General features: G+C 39.1%; 1 protein-coding gene across 1 annotated transcript; it reads right to left on the bottom strand.

The window, feature by feature from the left end:
• Nucleotides 1-3647: 3647 nt before the first annotated feature.
• Nucleotides 3648-14436, bottom strand: slc52a3 (solute carrier family 52 member 3). The gene is made up of 4 exons (XM_012875626.3): nt 13703-14436; nt 8997-10037; nt 4129-4252; nt 3648-3951 (listed from the first exon to the last, which is right to left on the bottom strand). Exons 2-4 carry the CDS (start codon nt 10001-10003, stop codon nt 3739-3741), a joined length of 1344 nt encoding a protein of 447 aa, XP_012731080.2. The 5' UTR covers nt 10004-10037; nt 13703-14436; the 3' UTR covers nt 3648-3738.
• Nucleotides 14437-20942: the final 6506 nt, after the last annotated feature.

The raw sequence follows: 20942 nt of genomic DNA, 5'->3' as shown, positions 1-20942 counted from the left end.
GAAGTGACCTAGTTAAAGTTCTGTCTTAAATTCGACACAGCTGCAGGAGCATGACCTTAAACAAGATGTTCATGCTTGAAAACCCTTCCGTGTGGCTGAATAATAACAATTCTGAATCACTGTCAGTTATAACAAATATTATAACAAACCCTTAATGGCAACTGTTGCCACACTGCAAAAACCGATCTAAAACTAAGTAAAATGTTCTTAAAGTTAATGTATTTATCCTTGATTTGAGCAGGTAAATAAGATTATCTGCCAATGGAATGAGTATTTTGAGCCCTAAAATAAGATAATTAGACATCCTGCACTTGAAATAAGATGATTGAGATGAATTGTTCCTATTTTAAGTGCAAAATTCTTACTCCATTGGCAAATCATCTTATTTACCAACTCAAATCAAGGACAAATACACAGATTTTAAGAACATTTTACTTATTTCTAGTTCCGTTTTTGCAGTGCATATGGCTATGGATAGTTATTAGGTTTGGGGCAATTACTTTTTTAAGCATAGGGCTAGGTTGGTCTGGATAGTTTTTCTCCCCATAATAAATCATCAATTGAAAAGTATTGTATTCAGTCAGTCTATGTATTTGCCCCCTTTTTCTCAAGATTGTTTATGAAGCGTTGGCAATATTACAATATTACAATCTACACAATATTCCAATGCCAGTAACCCTTTGCCATCACTACATTGCACATGTGGAAACTGCTGTAACGGTTATGATTGGAAATATTGTGAAGATCCATTTTAGAGTTAAGAACAACCCCCCCCCCCCCCCCCCTGTCTGTATGGCAGTGCTTAGAAACAGGGTAATGTGAAGGAAGACTCTGTGAACCCAGCAGTTGTGTCTCAGCATCGTGCAAAGTCACGCACAGGTGCCACATCTGTCGATTCAGCAGCCATGCTGCAGGAGTGCAGGTGGGTTCCTCCATTCATTGCATCACGCGGCTGCGAATTTACTCCCTTATCCAGTTGAAGGAAGGGTAAATCCTCCTTCCATTCGACATGCTGCTCATTTAGCTGAGAGGCACTGTGGCTGGCGGGAGGGGAGGCTGTGGAGAGGGGGATTGAGGGAGGAGCTGTGTTTGTGTCGAGGGCTGTGGGGGGGGGGGACTCTTAGGGAGGTGTCGACCTGAGCAGATGGACTTCTCAGTGGCGTAGTAAGTGGAGTTTTCACATGGCAGAGGAGACTGCAGGATCTCACAGGACCGGGGCCACGGCATCCAGGTGGCCACGGCCCCTCCTGACCAGCTGGAGCAGCGATGGGGCCATCTGACACTCCAAGGGAAATGATACACTTTTCTTTCGCTGCTTTGTTATTTACCCACACACAAAAGCCCAGAGCCAATCAAGGAGTTTAGCTAATCAAGCGTAGAGAAAAATCCTTTTGATTGCATGCAAGCATCCAAGGTCATGTTCGCTGGTCTGATGAACACGCGTAAGGTGATCAGATCTATCTGCGCTGTATTTTAGCACCCGAATAATAAACCTGTTTGAATTGATCAAGATTTCCTGCCAAGCCACGTTTGCATCAGCAGCCATGTGCAGTGATTTCTGCTCGATTTATACACGCCGCAATGTGGATTCAGCAAATCCAAGTGAGAAAGTCCCATCTGTGCTTCTCCTCCACTGATCCCGGGCCCCGGAGGCTGCATAGGGCTAATTGTGGCCCCGTTTTCCCTTACTTATCTTTTTGTTTTTACTCTGTGTCGGGGTCAGAAAAGCTCCCAAGTGACCAGCGGCGGGAGCAACAGCCATCGGCCCCCGCTGAGCGTCAGTAATTAGAGCCCTCCTCTCCAGACCCCCCATGCTCCCCCGCAGACCTCGACCGGGGAATCTCTCCCTCTCCTTCTGAAGGGTAGAGACGGAGAACAGCTGCTGGGAGGAAACCAGCCTTTGGTCCTCATGGTTGACCCTCCGTCCTCCTCCAAGGGTTGGCAGCAGCATCTTTTCAGACATTTCATGGAACAACTTGTTCTCTGAGTATTGGGCATTTTTGCCTTTTAGGGGTTGTTTGTCATCTTCCATGAACGGTGTTTAACACTGAAAGACTATTATGGTCCGTGTTTATGTGGTGGCATTGGAAGACAACAGTTTCAGCCCGACCCGCATATAGGAACTAATTCATCACACAAATAGATTTTTCAATATCGAAGCAACAGTGTGTCAGCAACACGTTGCAGTCGTTATGGTGGAGCTAATGTTTCCTCTTTATACCCCCGCTTGCCTGTAGCTTTCCTACTAGAACCAGAGATGCAGTTTGGTGGCCGATTTTCAGTCAGACGTCAAGCTTTACTCTGCTGATACCAGTTGTAGCTCATTCCCGTTTCTCCTAAGAAATAAAGTGTAGCCTTTCCGCCTGAGTGATCATCAATCATTAATATGAGAAGCAGAGGTCCGTGTGAGACAGGTGTCGCTGTAAAACAGAGTTTTACTATTATTTTATCACGAAAGTAAAATTTATAGAGATAATATGTCAAACTTTACCAAATTACATCGGATTTTAATGCAGTTAGTTTGGCTAGCGTCCCTGTAGTATTATAAACACTGAAATCTGACCTTTATACAGACATATCACACCCTGACCAAGATTTTTTAATAGGCCTTCATCACAACACTGCATTGAAGAGCCTGCTAATGATGATCATGTAGTTGTTAAGATATTTCCAATTACAATGTTTATGTCCATGAAACTGTTGTGATGAACTTGTTAATTAAAATCTGGGTTTTCACAAGGTCTAAAAAAGCATAAATACGTTTTACATTTAATAATCTTCATTTTGTGCATTAAAAAACTTTGGATTTTAACCTCAATTTGTACATTTATTAATTAATTGTTCCCAAGAAGCATATTATCCCCTGTAGGAAGGTGTTGAAGTCTAACCTGTTTGAAGTAAGACAATTAAAGTCCAATTCTGGAGCTGAAAAACACTAATTTTACATAACAAAGGTGTATTCTTTTTTTGCTTTTTAGTAAATTAAACATATATTTCGTATCATGATTATAGCACCTAAATTTTAATTATGATTAAAAACAACACACTGTTGTTTTGAAGGTGGTGAGTGAGACTGAAACAAAATTAAGAACAACAATTCAAAAGAACACAATTTCAACTCCGAAAATTGATTTAGTTAACATGTGAACCAGAATAACTGAGGTTATTAAGTTATAGGGTGCATCAAAGAGTTGGGGTTACAGGTGGAAGTTAAAAGGAATCAATGTCTTTTGCTTTAAATGCGCAGCATGAGTTCCTTCATACTGAGGACGCTTTCCAACCGTGTTGTAAAAGTGTGCTTGTGACATCTGCTGGCCAGAAAATAGAGTGTAGGAGGCTCCCTTCCACAGCCGTAGCTTCTCTCTATTTAAAGGTCGCAGATTTTCGCTGCATGATGGTTAACATTTATTTAAACTTGAAATTATCAAGATAGCATTGCTCATTATCTTAGACCTGTGCACTGAAAACAGCTGGATCTTAGGTTAGTATAAAGTTTTTAAATTACTTCTTACCAAAGGTGTTGTTTAAGGTCAAATTAATCTCTATAATTGTTGCACAAGCATCTAAATAAATCATGATTTTTTATAGAGTAAAAACCACTCAGGTACAAATATTCCTTTGAGTCATTTAGGCAATACACAACGAAAGGACATCCATTTGTTTTTATTTCACTGCTGGAAACTAATCAAATAAACAAACATCCCAAAGCAGAGAGTCTGGAGTCTTTCAGACCGACTGTCATGAAGGACACTGAGTGTTGCAAAAGTCTCCTGACTTGAAGAGCCGGTAAACGTTAACCAGCGGGAACATGGTGACGGAGCCGACCAGGGAGCCCATCTGGGCTGCAGCTCCACACCAGACCAGGGCACTGTGGCTCCGATCTCTCAGGATAACACCCACCATCACTTTAACGTAGGACAGCGTCCCAGTAAACATGAGCCATGAAAGGACCTGGTGGAGATAAAACAGAAGCGTGAACTTATCTCAGTGGTTAAATGGGAACACGGTGACACAATTAAAACGCAACAAAAAGTTGCGTCATGAGTTATGCTGCAGGAGTTGAACTTTGTCACTTTTGTGATAAAAAAAAAAAACTCTGACATGTAATGACTCAGTGACTTCACTCACAATGATCGCCTCTCCCACTGCGGACCCACGAAGCAAAGGACAAGGACTCATAGCTGCCATAGCCATGTTATAGCTGCCAAAGCCTGTCCCCAACATGGTCAGTATGCCAAGAAATATCAGAGACCTGAATACAAAGAAGGTCTGTTAGATGCAGTATTAATAAAAGATAAAAAATAGCTTCTCTTTTAAACTATGACCTTGATTCAAATTATACACAGGACACTTATCTGAATGACAGGTAAACAAATAAAAGATACAGTGCCTTGCAAAAGAATTGATACCCCTTAGGTTTAAAACATGATGGTGGCAGCCTCATGCTGTGGAAATACTTTTCTTCCGCAGGGGCATGGAGGCTGATCAGAAGTGATGGGGAGATGGATGGAGCTAAATACGTGGCAATCCAGGAAGAACCCCTGGCGAATGTTGGTCAAGTGTTCACCTTTCTGCAGGAGGACAACGACCCAGATCATACTGTCAAATTTATTTGTCAATGGCTTGGTCAAAGTCAGGCCTAAATCCATTTGAGCAATTTCGACAAAACTGTAGAGTTACTCTTTACAGATGCTCTCTATCTTGAGATATACCTCAAAAGGCCTGTACTTGTATAGCGCCTTATCAAGTCCGGTGACCCCAAAGTGCTTTACACTCCATTCATTCACACACTGATGGTTGTGAGCTACACCTATAGCCACAGTTGTCCTGGGTCAGACTGACAAAAGTGGGGCTGCCATACCATCTGTGCCACCAGGCCCTCTGATCAGCAGCAGCAGGCAAAGCGTGGGGAATCGAACCAGCAACACGCAGCTCACAGAACAAACTCCTAGCTCATGCGCCACTGTCACCTTGCAGCAAAGGGTTGTCCAGTTGACTCAGGGAGGCTAAATTAAAATAAATACAACACTTTTCAAAGTTTTCATTTGTTTTTTGAAAATCATGTTGTTGCCCTATTTTGTTTGCACTTCACAATTAAGCCCTCCCTTGTGATGGTCTACCACACAAAATTACCCCTAAAAATATAGAGCAGCTTGTGGGTGTAATCTTTCGCAAGGCACCGTAGATTGTACATTTTTATTCGTGAACACAAGTAATATACCTCTCAGATATGCATACAGTTTATATCTAAATATACACATTATGCATATTTAAGTACTCTTTTGAAATTATTATCCTATTGTTTTTTTCTGACCGGAAGAAATACACAGCAAAGTCCTGCCTTGAATCTGATCGGTAATCCCTGGAGGGAGTTAAAGATTAGGGTTGTGGCAGGGAGACGTTCCAACCTCAACGACTAGAAGCTTATCATCAAAGATAAATAGTCAAAATACCAGTGAAGACATGCAAGACGCTTCTCAGAAGTTATGAGAAGGATTTGATTGCTGTAATGCCAATAAAGATCATTCCTGTGATTCATCAGAATCAAAGCTAAATCAAATCAGTTTATTTATTTAGCACCAATTTACAACATGTCATCTCAAACTTAAGAGGGACAGTTCCATCAAATCTTCCAAACAGAATGATATTAGTGTTTTTAGCGTTTTTTATGTCTAATTTTTAAGAAAACGTCCATAAAAACAAACTATTCTTTCTAAATTGATTCTCCATTTATGTTGTATTATTGTCTGAGAGATGCCTTTCTCCTTTCCCATCAGAAAGAAATGTACTGGTTGAAGGAAAATAATTTTTAAATCTAAATCTGGTGGGGGTATGAATAATTTGAGACATAACTATAAATGAAACAAAACTGATGACTGCCGATATAATCAAACCTAATGACCGATTGGACTTTTTCCAGTGACCTTCTAGGCTTATGATAAAGAAGGAGTTATGTACTCAGAGTTTTATAAATCTGAGAAAGAAAACAACAATCTCCCCAGATACCAATATGATTAAATCTAGAGACATCTGTGTGAATTAAACCTAACCCACAGAGACCCAACCCTACAACCCAGAGAGCCTGAGGGATGTATTACTAATGTCCTGATGCTCCACAGCGCTGTCAACACAGTCATGGGAAAAAAAATAAAAACACTCCAGTGGCTTGTGACACCACCTTCAGCTGGAATAAGTTGAAACATGTCTCACATGGTTATGGAGAAGCTTTTGTCCTCCTACCTTTAGTTCTCAGTTTTCAGACATTTTCTTTTATTATTTTTATCAAATGCAGAACTCTCCCACACTTGAATCTGGCTGACATCTGGACTTTCAGCAGGCCATTGCAACACTGTGATTCTTTTCCATTTCTGCTTTTCGTTTACTGGTTTTCTCATGATCTTGGGGGCTTTCTCCTGTTGATGAACTAATCTTGTGAGAGGACATCTGTTGAGCAGTGCCCTCACATTTTGACTCTAGAAAGCTTGAGTATACAGCAAACTTCATGGTCGAGTCATTACACCCAATAATATCATCCTTCCAGACCATGTCTATGTATGTTCTTTACTCCTGGTGATTAGCTGAAAGGTCTTGACATGAAATGGGGAGTTGGAATCAACCCAAAAAATTACTCCTATCTAAAATGACTGGATCTACTGGATCTAGCAAAATCACAGTCAGAGGATGCCAAAAGATAAGATAAGAAATACATTTACTGTCCCTCAATGGGGAAGAAACAGGACAGACCCACTTGATGGTAATCTGAGAAATACGCTGATCAGATGCTTCTGGTGCAGATAACACCACAAGGAAAATGGCTCACAACTAAATTAGTATTTGAATTACTTAATGCATTTGGAAAGCTTGCAGGAGAGGTGTGACAATAATCCCCCTGCACATAGTCTGTCTCCTGTGTATTAACCACGGGAATGCTGTGAGTTGTGGACCACACCCCATTGGTTCTGTGATGCCAGCTGCATGCTCTGAAAGCACAAACAGCCTCTGACCCCACCAGATCAACTTGGATTATGTAAATTATAAAATAATTATATAGCTGCAAATAAGCCCAACTCATCATCCCTCCACCACAGTTTGTGCTTCTATGATGGTTTTGGCTTTAACCCATAATGATGCGGCGTATTATGGCAAGACATCTCCACGTTGGTCTCATCTTTCCAAAGGACTATGAATCAGAGGTCTTCAGGTTACTTCTGAGGGAACTTGACAAATTTCTGCAGCATTATTCTTTTTAAAGACTCTTATGCTAGCAGACTTTCTAATCAAGCCATGTGTTTGTAGTTCTTTTTCTAATTTTCCACTGGTAAATATTAGCGTTTGCCATGCTAACCAGGGCCTGTAGAGTCTGAGTTGGAGTCCGTGTCTCACTTGCACTTCTAAGCATTAGACTGTAGTCTTGCAAATAATTTTCTGGGATGTCCACTCTTGTAAAGTCTTAAATGTTTTCCTTATGTGGACAGTCTGTCTTTCTGTTGAATGACAGAAATTCAGACAGAGTTCAAATTATTTGGATACGGTATTACAACCTTTCCCAGAGTGGTAGGTAGCTTCACTTTTTTCATTGCTACGTCATTGCTGGTCGTCTTTCTGCTTTGGCACAGTGTTAACACACACATGTAAGCAGTGTTGTATAGTAACAAAGGGAAAATACTTCACTACTGTACTTAAGTATATTTTGTAGTACTTTATACTTTTCTTGAGTATACATTTTTTTGATAACTTTTACTTTTACTTCACTATATTTCTGAACTTAATTGCATACTTTTACTCCAATACATTTTCAATGTTTGGTTTAGTTACTCGTTACAAAAGAGAGAGAGACTCACGCACGCAAGTGTTTTGACCCCACCTACTGATTGACTGCGACAAAGTCGGGACTTGCCTGGGCTTGTTCATCACCACTAACAGGATAGGAAGCTGGTCCAGTGGTAAAGCAGGTTAAATTAACCTTGTGGTATAGGTAGAGCATCTAATAGCAGAGAGTCCTAATTTTCTTAACTGAATGATGCCTGCAGGTGTATCTATTAGCAGGTTTACCACTTCCTGTGGGTTAACTGGACCTGGTTTATCACTTAACCATGTTCTTAATATACACCCCCTGGTCTAAATTTTGCCTGCACTTGGTTGTGTACAATTTTAAAGTGCATAGCACTGACTTTACTTATAGAAAGAAAACTTAAAGCTTACAAAAAGGTTGTATTTTCTGTCTAAACTTTGTCTAAATTTCTCCTGCACTTGGTTGTTTATATTATTTCAAGTGAATTTGACTTTCAAAGTTTACCAAAATCTAAAAATGTCATTGAAACTGCATTTGCTTTGTTTTGCTTTTTACTTATACTTTTTATTACATTACTTGAATACATCTATTTTTACAGTAATTTTCATACTTAAGTACAAGACATTTCAGATACTTCAAGACTTTAACTCAAGTAACATTTCAGTTAGTGACTTGGACTTTTACCAAAGTCATATTTTGGAGAGGTACCTATACTTTTACTTGACTCCGAGATTTTAGTACTTTATACAACACTGCATGTAAGTCCCAAAGCTGCAAACTCTCAAAACTGGCTTTTATGGATGAATTCATGCTTTCTGATGATCAATTAATCAATTGCATTTGATTTATAGAGCCCGACTGCTACTTTTGCTCTGAAGTCCAACGGTATCAGCAAGGGTGCACTTGTTATTCGCGATGACTGTGTTGACAGGTTTGGCAACTTTCTTCTTCCCGTAGCTGTATCTAAACTAGCGGTTGCCCCTTACCTAATTTTGAACTCTCGTATTTAGTCACGGCGAACGGCGTACCAGTAGTCAACAACCTGTGGTACTTGTATCTCAACACAAAAGCTTGTGAGTTTTAGTATTAACTAAATCATCGTGTTCAGAAAGGAAAACCTGTTTAAACGTTACCTTGGGAACCAGACTATTGCTTTCATAAAAGGTAAAAAACCCATTGTTTGAAGGAAAATAGCATATTTTACCTGTTTTGAAAGAACATTGCAATTGTGCACGCCACAGGGTTGGCAACTGAGGCCAGAGCTGCAGAAAGGTGATAGGCAAGTTTCCCATACGGCATGCAGGAATACGTCTGGACTGAGGGCAGCAGTCCGTTAGTCACAGCATTAATCCAGACTATAAGCATGTAGATGTAGGCCGTGTGGTACATGGAGTGATGTGATTCAACCAGGAGAGGTCTGCTCTTCTCCTCCACTTCCCTCTGACTTCTCTTACCCTCTCCATCAGTTTCTGCTCCTGGGTTCTCCAACCCAGAGCTTACCGAACCCACTGTGTCCGGAACAAGGTTTTCTGTGGACAGCTCGAATGTCCGAGGAATCCTGTTCAGTCCAACAAAAGCAGCCATGCTTATGCACATCATGGCTGCCAGGAAGGAGAAAAACACCTCTGTGGAGAAGTTTGGTGGAAGATACTCTGTTTGTAGCGACCAAACTTCCTCATCTGTGTAGTTTCCTAAAGTCTGAGAGCTGTTGACGCACTTTGTCATGCCAACACCTTGCGCCAAAGCGAATACACCCGGAATGAAACCACTCAACCCTTCTCCAATAAAAAAGGTGGTTATGTATTTTGCTGGTAGCTGCATCATAAAAGGGAGGAAGGTAACCGAAGATGTGCAGTCCACAAAAGAGAGGAAGAAGGTGATGACAAAGAAGGCTGTGCTGTGTGGCTCCCCTGCAACAATTGTTGTTTTATCCCAGAAGAAGACAAGCAGGATGCAAGAAAGGATGCCAATGGAGAGGATGAAGTAAATGACGGCACGCTCGTTAAGACGTCCCGGACATAGTTTGTGCATGAGGGTGACCAGCAGAGGTCCCAGGTTGGCCAGTTGGATGATGACTGTGAGGAAGGAGGGGAGCTCCCATCCTTCAGGTAAACTGTTGACGATGAGGGGAAGTTCCACCCATAGACCGTTAACTGCCACCCAGGACCCCAGGCCAAAGGCAGCAGCCAGAAGGTGCACGAGCAGAGCCATACTCAAAGTAGATCAGTCTGAAGATCTGTCATACCTACAGAAACACACACAGACAATAAGGGGGCAACGCTTAATTTGGTCATTTGAGGTTAGGCTTTTCTTTGTCATAATGAGATTTAACACTTTTGAAAACTATTAGCTAAACTGACAAAAGTCTTTGCATTGAAATGTAATTATTGTATCAAGGGTTTTAAATAGACATTACAGGTAATGTAATGAAGCACATATGTTGGATTCTATGAGCAACAGAGCAGGGACAGGAATTAATATTGTCTCAGTCCATGTCAAGAGTTCTTAGGGAGGGTCCTCGTAAAAACCTGGACTGTAATGTACACATATGCACGGTAAAATAGGGGAGTATATGTTTCAAGAGTGAAGTTAAGTAGAATGCTAAATACAAGTACAATATCTGCCACTGTTTGCTAAAACAGAAAAACTTCTATAGGCTATCTGTATGTATGTACCATGGACTTAACATAAAACTGTCATATCATGATTGTTGGCCGCCAGTTATTCACAGTTAGTAATATTGTCATAGTTTTGTTCAAGTCTATAAAAAAATAGCAAAAAAAAGCAATATTACTAGCTGGAATTACTGCACTAAGACTGAAGACAACAGTACAAATGTGACAAACAAAAGAATAACAATGGCAATTGTATAGTAGAAATATTATATTCCATATATTACAAAATGTCATATACCCTTTGCTAATTGTAGTCTGCAGAGGCCAAACACACTATGCACCCTGCATTCAGACAGTCTTTTCACAACGGAACCGGATATTGTAAATTGTTTTAATTAGTCCTAAAATTTATTTTTTGATGTCAAGCATTGTAAAGATGCTTTAAGCTCTTAGTGTGAAGGTTTACAAGAATGTATAATTTATTTTAACAAAGTACATCAAAATGTTTCATGCAAAAAGTCTCACAATTTCGTTGTTTTTTTTTTTTTAAGAAGTAACTGAGTGTCATCTACAATACTGGCAGTCAAAGAACTCTGAGATCATTGTAAAGTCAGCAAACATGCAGGTAATTGTTAGCTGTTAGCCAGCCAACAGTTACCTCATTTAGAGCTAGCTGCTAATTAAGGTAACTGTTAGCCGGTCAGTAGTTTCCTTAATAGACCCTTTTCACATGACGTCACTGTGAAAAGGGTCTATTAGCACGTAATTCTAAGGTAAATGTTGGCCGGCTAACTGTTACCTCACTTAGCACTAGCTGCTAAATAAAGTAACTGTTAGCCTGCCAGTAGTTCCCCTACTTAGCAGCTAATGCTAAGGTAACTGTTGGCCGGCTAACAGTTACCTCACTTAGCATTAGCTGCTAATTAAAGTAACTGTTAGCCAGCCAGTAGTTGCCCTACTTAGCGGCTAATGCTAAGGTAGCTGTTGGCCGGCTAACAGTTACCTCACTTAGTATTAGCTGCTAATTTAAGGTAACTTCACCGGCCAGTAGTTGCTTTAATTAGCAGGTATTGCTTAGGTAACTGCTGGCCGGCTAACAGTTACCTTACTCAGCATTAGCTGCTAGGCATGTGAAGGCAGAGGGTTGTGTTGGTTCCTCCCTAATTTCTTGTTCAGTTATAAATTCCAAAATTGTATTTAACACTTGATGTTGTTTAGTAGTTTAAAAAAATCCTTTATTATAGACCCAATATTGGTACATGTCAATAAAAAATGAAAATATTTAAACATGTAATCACCTGTCTTCATACAGATGAAACTATCACAAAATATAAAGACACTTCTTCCAATGTTTATAGACGTTTTATGTACACCTTGTGTCACCATGTATTAACACTCAAAGCTCTTACTATTGAATTCGATGGTTCAGTCAAACAGTACCTAAATGTATAAACAGTGTTTCTCAGTCAGGCATTTCACAAGTTGGGAAATCACTTGTGACAAACATCATGACTTGCTGAATAAGATATTATTCAGCAAGTCATGATGATAGCCATTTAAAGTAAAAAAAAAAAGCTGGAAAAACAAGCCACTTCAACATCATCTGTGCCCATGTAAAATGTCCCCAACATATTAGCTTACATGTACATGTCGCTTTACATCATCATTTTCATAATGATCACTTCTTATGGCCTAAGCATTTAATTTTTATTTACAGCATCCAATACTTGCCAAATTTGATGGTCTGCCAAATAAAAAGATGAAACATTTAGCTTTGAATGTCCTTAATTGTAGCAATCACAACAAATCTTTTATTATGGTAAAAAAATTCATAGTGGATGCCATAATTAGCTCTTAACTTGTAACTAACTGCTGCAACCCAGCACTGCAGGGGGTCAGAATGATCAAATCATCTTCATGCATTAAATTATTCACAAGAATGTTACTCACCATACAAGCAGTCTTAGAATAATTTTACCTTGACAGAAAGCTCATCCAAATACAAATTAAAGCGAACAGAAGACACCTTTTCTGAAGATGGCCGTTCACGCTGAGCCTGGTTCTGTTTTTGCAAGAGATTTCTTCCTGTTAAAGGGGAGTTTTCCTCTCCACCATCACTTTATGCATGCTCAGTATGAGAGATTGCTGCTAAGCTTTTGACAGTGTAGACGAGACTTGTCAAGACTTCATGCAATCCGCTGCATTTCCTTAGATAGGAAAGTTTTGACCTGTCGTTCTGGATGATTGGAATAGAATTTGACTTTGTAAAAAGCCCTGATATGACATGTGTTGTGAATTGAATTGAATTGGATTGAATTGAATTGAATTGATTTGAAAAGAATACCATTGTACCCCACTTGCATGGTTTGATGCTTGTGCCAAAAATGTAAAATCCTATAAGCAGGGGCATCTCGTGTCAAATGCTTTAGAAGCGAATAAAAGCTCTTGTGTTGTCTTTTGCATTTACCTATACTACATCAAGGAATAAAAACATAGATCAATGCTATATCTGGTGTTATCAAATAGTCTTGGAATCTTTCTAAATGAATGTATTAAACACTCAAGAAAATACACTTTCTAAGCCAATTGCTACATAATTATCAATACTTGATATCTTTCAACTATTATATTTTACTACTGGCACTGAAAGAACTTATAACATGGTGTCAGGTAGAATATTGAGTTAAAAAACCTGCCAAGCCCGTTAAGTAACTGTTTCTGAGATACTCCCTTGGATGGACAATCAATAAACTTGGAGGTTTATAATTGTAGGAAATTCATAAGATTTCTGTGATAATTTCACTATAATGCAGCAATATTAACTATAGGAACAGATAATGTCATTGCATGCACATTTGAGTTGTTTTGAGGTAGCTTGTCCATTTTAAATACATCATGGTTATTTAATCATGGGATCATATTTTGTGGTTACTTGCATATTTTTGTAGTCTTTATTAGTGCCAGCGGATACAAAACAAATCCACAAAATTAGTTAGAAAGAAAGTTGCATTAAACTAGTATAGTTAAGAGCATTAAGATAAAACTGACTTGTTGCAAAGCAGTATCTTAAATTAAAGTTATGAAATATTTTTTAGTAAACAGGTTAGTTTATTGATTTAAGGACAGCCAATTATGCATGTCTTAGTAGGTTTCCGTAGTATATTAATAATTGGTGCTCTTTTATCGTTAAACATTCAAAACTGTCAGAAAAACTTAAGAGAAAATTTATATTTCCTCTAAATGACATTGTCAATTCAGGAAATTAATCAGCAAGGCTATTTTTAAATGTACTTACAATGTTCTCCAGTTCCTCAAAGCGTCGGACTGAACATGCTGTCATTGTACAACTAGGTTAGTGACGGACTGTCTCTGGCTGCTCTTTGCACAAACAGGTTAGGACTTAAAGTGCTGGTGTGGAGTAGGTCAGAGTCCATCGCAGCTCCAGCAATCAGCCCCACTACGTAACTGTGGGCAGGGTCTAAATCTGCACATCTCTTTATTGCTGTTATGGAGGTCAATTAGTCTGGGAAAACTCGGGGTGTATCTAACATTTGTTTAACAATACAGGTTCTGCTTTTTACAGAAGGAAACATACTCAACCAAATGTATTTTCTAACAATGAGCTCATTGCGGGCTCTCATCTCCTGTAGGTGGGGACCAAAAAAAGAAAGAGGTTCAATTTTGTCATGAGTGCTTTTGTCAGAGTTTTGTATTTTTGGTTATTTCTGTGCTTTCTATTTCTATCTCAATCTTTTTGTGTCACGTTATACTTGTAATCGTTCATGTTTTTGTATATTCAATGGTCTCTTTAGCCTGGTTCCCCACTCAGCACCATTCATTCAGTGGATTATACTCATCATTTTTTTAAATGTTTCAATCACACCTAAATAGTATTTAGGCTCCCATGTTTCTTTTTGTTCATTGTAGGTTCCTCATATAAGGTATTCAGTTCATCGATAAATACCATTTATTTCTCCATCCTGCACCTGCCCCTGTTCTGTTGTCATCTGGGTCCTCAACGTTTAAAACATTTCAACTTTCAAACATGACAGCTTTAGGAGAACAAGGGTCACAAATAGTATCCCTTCATTTTAGCTGCAACACAGAGACATTAAAAGGTGATTACTACTCAACAAAAACCTTCTTAACTTTTTCAGGTTGCATTTTATGGTTACTTTAGTGAACACAGCAGCTAAAGGTTAAATATATGTGTTTTACTCGAGCCTCAATACAAAATTGTAGCCGTTTCGTACATTTGCTTCTGTTTTGTGGCACTGCTGGGATTTTTTTTTTACTCAAAATCATCTTATTTAACAACTTCAGTTGAACGATTCTGCTGTATTTCTCCCTTTCCTGTATGGTCACACATTAGGCCTTTAACCAATACCACCCCCTACTGGCCACAAAGTGAAAGTACAGCATGTTCTTAAGAACTCCAGCTGCAGACTCAAAAAAGGTCATTCTAGCTCAATAATTAAACATCCCTGACCCCATAAAAAACCTGGGCTGTTCTTATTACAGCATTTTGATTGATGGGGCTTTCTCTTAATGACAAATAAAAGAGTCTAGATATTAACTATAAAATCAAAGAAAAATGAATTGGATAAACTTCCAGCACATTCCAGATGCTTAATATTTTTTATATTCATACATGGCCTATTAGCAATAATTGGGGATTTACCAAACAGTCTGACAGAATATCTTGATCTGCAGCCCAGATAGTTAAAAGAGTGTGGTTTTCTTTAACTATGTTCACTAAATGATTCAAAACTAAAACTGTCAGGTAATAAAATTAGTTCAAAACAGTTCACACCTAGGTGTGGTCACTAAAAGTTGGGTCGGTGGATCTCCAGCCATAATCCCCTGCATAATCCCTCTGTGAGGGACCATCAACGTATAAACCTTGAACCTAACCATTGATATTTGAATTAAACATCGAAACCTGCATGAAACGGTATTTAACAACAACAAATATCATGTGCCATACGTATGTCATTAGGCTCATCTCAAAAAACAAGTTGTTACTTGTTAGAATATAATTGATTTAAAGTCTGATGTAAATGCCGCAACCAGGCTTTCTCTCTTATTGATATAAGGGTTAAGATCAATAGAAAGAAAACTAAACTCAGCTTTAAGCCTCTGAAATGGGCTCGAAGGTCAGGAAAATCCTATTGATTGTCAGCAATCAATAACGTCTTGAGATCCGTTCCACTGAGAGAGGAACGAAGAGGCCTCTCCTTTTGCTCTGAATATAGACAGAAGTTGTGTCGAACGGCATCGGGGAACATTTTTTTTTTAGGTTTATACATTTGGCTAAATGCTTTTATCCAAAGCAGCCTACAAAAGAGGATATAACAATGGTTTGAGGTATTTTGGAGCTGCTTAGATATGAACTCACACTATAGTCACATGAAATTTAACATTGAAGAGAAGCTGAAGCACCCAGACAAAACCACCAGGATTGGTGAGTATCTTCCCACTGATAGGGCTGCATTGCTGGGATTTATACCAGCAACCGTGTTCCTGCGAGGCCACAGAGCTAACCACGGACACCACCCAGAATCCAATTAACTTTTATGAACAAGCATAATAATAAGCAGCACGTTTATTTTAGTTGTTGGCTTTCCTTTGCATGCCACGGCACCCTGATGTTTTCAATGCAAACATTACAAGTTTAGATGAAACATTGGCCAGATGGGGTGACTGTGTGGTACAGCACACCTAATGTGGAGGTTTGGGTCTGATTCCAATCTGGGTTATTTGGTGCTATTCTTCCCCTTCTTTCTTCTCTATTACTAATGAATAAAGGCCAGTAGGGGCACAAAACCTTAAACGAAACGTTAGTTAAGACTGAAACTATACATAATCTCCCTCTTCAATTGCATTAAGATTTTTTTCCTGTATGTATGTATGTATGTATGTATGTATGTATGTATGTATGTATGTATGTATGTGTGTATGTATGTATGTATGTATGTATGTGTGTATGTATGTATGTATGTATGGATGGATGGATGGATGTATGTATGTATGTATGTATGTATGTATGTATGTATGTATGTATGTATGTATGTATGTATGGATGGATGGATGGATGGATGGATGGATGGATGGATGGATGGATGGATGGCCTCTGTGATAAAGTGGCTGTACCCTGTTCCCTTCTCCACACACACAACTGTCACTATGATTAAGATGTTATAGAAAGTAATAGATGGATTTGTTATTTCCATCTGCAGTTCAGTGAAACTTAAACCGTTTTTGTTTTCCTCCCAAAAATGTCTCTATACTCCCAGAAATGGACTGTGTGTTTTACATTTAACTAAATAAGAATTTAATCTTTAATTAATTTTGATCATTAGGGCTTACAGCTAAGAAACCCCCTAGTTCTCAAAAGCACGTTATATTGCATATGACCAAAAGAAAACACGTTTTTGTAAAGAATTGTCATGTTGCAGGCAACACAATCATGGGTGAAACGGCTGAATTGGAAGTCGTCCAGCAGACGGTCAAACTTGGGAAGCTACCAGAAAGCCATTCCTTAAAGAATGTCTGATCACAAAGAGCTGAAGCCAAGTAAATTATTGGAAAGTTGAGTGGAAGGAAAAATAACAGGGGGCATTTTCAAGGTGTGGACTGTGGCTGGAGTTGGTTCTAGAGCTACCACACAAATGCTTCAAGGACTTGGGTTACAACTGAGACGTTCGCCTTCAGCCTGTCCTGACGTTTCTGTTATTGTAACTCAGAAAAACAACAGGGACGTTGAGGATTTTTAATTTGTCAGGACTAAAGGAGCTAACTTTAACTAATAGAAAAAATAGACTTTAGTGGTGACCGGTTACTGCTAAAGCCCCTGGTAACAGAGTCTGGGTGATCTAGGTTATAGTTTTGGGTTATTTTCTTTTGGGTCTTGGTAGTCCAACATAAACAAGCATCTCCTAAAATGACTGTCGGCATTGTTTAGTCAGAAAATCACGCATTCATGTTTCTCGCTTCCTCTTTCTTATTGTATTTTCAGCTGTACTAAAATCATCTTATTTTCTCTTCCTATTTTTTTATTGTTTTCATACAAGTGGAGCCCTAAATTATTCAGTGTAATCAGTTTTTTATTGCTGCTCTGGGAAAAATAGGAAAAGCAAAATGATGTGGGGCATTTTTAACTTTAGTTTTATGATAAAGTTTAGTTTAAGTTAGCAACTTTGCTGCCTAATTGTTAGTCTGAAACAAAAAAAAAATAATTCACCCAGGACAAAACCTGGAGAATAAAGCTAGTTTTCTGTCATCTCATCAGAGTAATTTGTCTGTCCTGACTCCAGCATAACTGCAGACTGGCACCTTACACCTTTAGTACCTATATTTTGCCAACATCTGTAAATAACACATGGTGGGTAAAATATTATTAGCTTATACAGTGGATGCTGCGAGCCTCCATCCAAATAAATGTCACAAAAGGCTCTAGATGTAGGCTGTCCAATACCACCGTCACTTCAGTTTATACTTTCATGTATTATCCGATAAAATCAGAAGCATTTTTATTACTTATAATTGTGTCCTCTCAGGAAAAGGGAGATTGGTCATTAAAAATCATATCAGTTGTGTCGATTAGCTCATTTCAGCTTGTTTATGAGACTTGAGTTCTGCTTTGTTTTAGCTTCTCATAGAAATTAACTTTGCCAGTTTGTTCTTAAATGATTCCTTCCTACCGACTTTCTCCTGATGGAAATAAGGCTTTTAGCTACTTTGAATATTCATGACACCTTAACTACTTTCTTATTGTACACAGAGTTGCTGAAACGGTTCAGGCCGGTTATGGAGAGAAAGAGGAATACTGGTGTGCAGTGTTTGGGTCCTTCAGGTTGTGGGTTGGAGTCCGTGAGTGAGGATTAACTTTAATTTACAGCAGCTTAAATCATCAAAGCGTCAATTCCTTAACAGATCGTAGTTTTTGCTTTTTTTGTCTACCTTAAATGTTCCAAGATCACCAAACACGTTTTAAAGTCAAAGATAACCAGACTGGCCCCTTATTATTTAACCGTGAATACTGACCATAGATACGTCACGTGAGGCCTGCAGTGTTTCTGTGGTTGTTCGTTGAGGCTCTCTTTGAGTAATTCTTATCAACCGGCCACTCCTGAAAAGGTTTCACCACTTTTCCATCTTCTATTGGTTGACAATGGTTCCCACTGTGGTTCACTGATGTCCCAAAGCCTTAGAAATTACTTCAGAACACTTACCACACTGATAAAAGGCCAGTGACTTTATCTGTTTTTAATTATTTATCAGGGTATGATGCGTTACGTTTTGAAGTATTTTAGCCTACTTCATCCTGTCAGACAGGCTCTAATTAGGCGATTTGTTTATTCTATATGTCCAACAATAATTAGACCTAGGTGTAGCTGGGGGAATTGAATCAAAATATGTGTTTATTAAGAGTTAATTGATTTAACAGGGTTCTCCCCCCCATTTACAAATAAAATCATTATTTGAAATCTAAGAACATTAGCCCTTAGCTTCAACATGCAGGAGTGGCACAGGTTCTGGGTTTAGTTCCCAAACAAACATCTACTCATCGTATCAGACAACATAAGACCAGCACAGCTAAATGTGAGTGATCAGAGGACCAAAAAAGTACATACATAAGAAATGTAAAACTTGGTTACTTTCTGAGTTCTGGGTCACTGTAAATGAAAATTTAATTTCAGGCTTTATTGCCAGGAAGATGCTATAGTAAGCAGGCCTTTGACCTTAGACATTCAACGGCAGGGATCCATGAAGACATGCTGATGGTGATGCAAAAGGTCATGTTACACCTCTGATACCTGTGCCGTCTCCTTCCATCCTTTATGGCACGTTGAATATTAAAGACCCGTAAAAAGGATTTTTAACGTCAGTCTACTGAGAGGTATAGCGCTCGTGTACTTTACTGTATCTGCATTCAATATATGGCCAGGCATCCTTTTGCAAATCATCTCCGACTGAAAACTTCTCAGTGGACCTCAGTCAACTTGGACGATGTGCCTCTCCAATCTTCCTCCACACAAATCAGCCAAATAAAGGGTTACATTTAATTTAATCTGAAACAGAGGGCCTTTTACCGCTGAGTAGCAGTCTTTGTTCCTCTTAGCTCAGGTAAGATGTTTCTGATGTCTCAGGAGAGACAGTTTTAGCCCATGTCCTGGTTGCTGCTCCTCCACGTCGAGAGGAGCCAGTTGAGGTGGCTCAGGCATCTGGTTAGAACCACTGAGCTAAATAATACACTGGAGTGCTAATAGCCGCTGTTTGAACGAGTCGCTTTGAAGCCACCGGCCGCCATATTGGTACTCTCTATTTACCCCCAGTAACTAGGGAATATGTGCGCTACAGCATCGAATAACAAGGATTTTCTCATGTTCAGGGGGGGCTTAAGACTTTTAAAATGTCAAATGCCATATACTTTTATGTTATGTTCTAAAACTATCAAGTACTGAGAAAGTCATGTGCTGAAATATTTTGCATTTTATTCATTTAAATATATATATTTAACATTTATAAATATATAAATAACAATAAACAAAAACATATTTACATATGTGTATACATATATATATATATATACACATATATACATATACACATACTTATATATACAAATATAAATATTTAATATGAATAACATGTAAAATATTTCAGCACCTAATTTCCTAGTAGTTGATAGTGTTAGTACATCCACTGACTGTAGAATTACCTGTGAAACGTTTTCACACAGCCAGAAAACTGCTTGTTGTTGCAACTAAATCCTATGGGATTCTGTGAGAGTAGGGAGGAGCAAGATGGCGGCCAGTGACTTCAGTTTTTCGGCAAAATCAGCACTCCAGTGTATAATATAGCTCAGTGGTTAGGATGCCTCCTGGACGCCTCCCTGGTGAGATGTTCTTGGCACGTCCCACCGGGAGGAGGCCCAGGACACGCTGGAGGGACTATGTCTCTCTGCTGGCCTGGGAACGCCTTGGGATTCCCCCAGAGAAGCTGGCCCAAGTGGCTGGGGAGAGGGACGTCTGGGCCTCCCTAGTGAAGCTGATACCCCCACGACCCGACCCCAGATAAGCAGAAGACGGACAGACGGTCCTGGTTGCATCTCTGTGCAGTAACTCCTGCTGCAGGCCGAGCCTTGTGAGCAGACTCCTCCACAATCCTCTCGAGTCTGTGGTCATCCCTGTTGGTTGTACACCTCGTTTGTCACACTTTTTCCTTCCACTCAACTTTCCACTAACAAGGCTGAAAACAGCACTTTTAACAGCTTCTTTAGCTGCTCGATGAAGTGTTTCTGTGGCTTTCTGCAGGAAAAGTGGGGAGTCAGCAGTCTTCCCTGTGATTGGGTCGACTGTAACCTGAATTTCTGTATGAAAAATACTTTTTTTTAATATAAGTCTTGTGTAATGTTTTGATTTTATAAACACATTTTGTCATTCTCTGTTAGCAATATTCATCATGATTAACAAACATGTTAAACACGTCACTTTATGAGCAATAAAATATTTTTAACTCAATGAGGGAAC

The sequence above is a fragment of the Fundulus heteroclitus genome, chromosome 1, assembly GCF_011125445.2.
Source record: "Fundulus heteroclitus isolate FHET01 chromosome 1, MU-UCD_Fhet_4.1, whole genome shotgun sequence".
NCBI lineage: Eukaryota > Metazoa > Chordata > Actinopteri > Cyprinodontiformes > Fundulidae > Fundulus > Fundulus heteroclitus.
This window is presented reverse-complemented; position numbering and strand designations above follow the sequence as displayed.

Excerpts from the sequence above, each read along its gene's own strand:
- slc52a3 (XM_012875626.3), bottom strand. The coding sequence starts at position 10,003 with ATGGCTCTGCTCGTGCACCTTCTGGCTGCTGCCTTTGGCCTGGGGTCC. Across the intron at positions 4,253-8,996 it reads GCAATGTTCTTTCAAAACAG|GTCTCTGATATTTCTTGGCA; the intron begins GTAAAATATGCT and ends CTTTGTATTCAG. Across the intron at positions 3,952-4,128 it reads CAGTGGGAGAGGCGATCATT|GTCCTTTCATGGCTCATGTT; the intron begins GTGAGTGAAGTC and ends TATCTCCACCAG.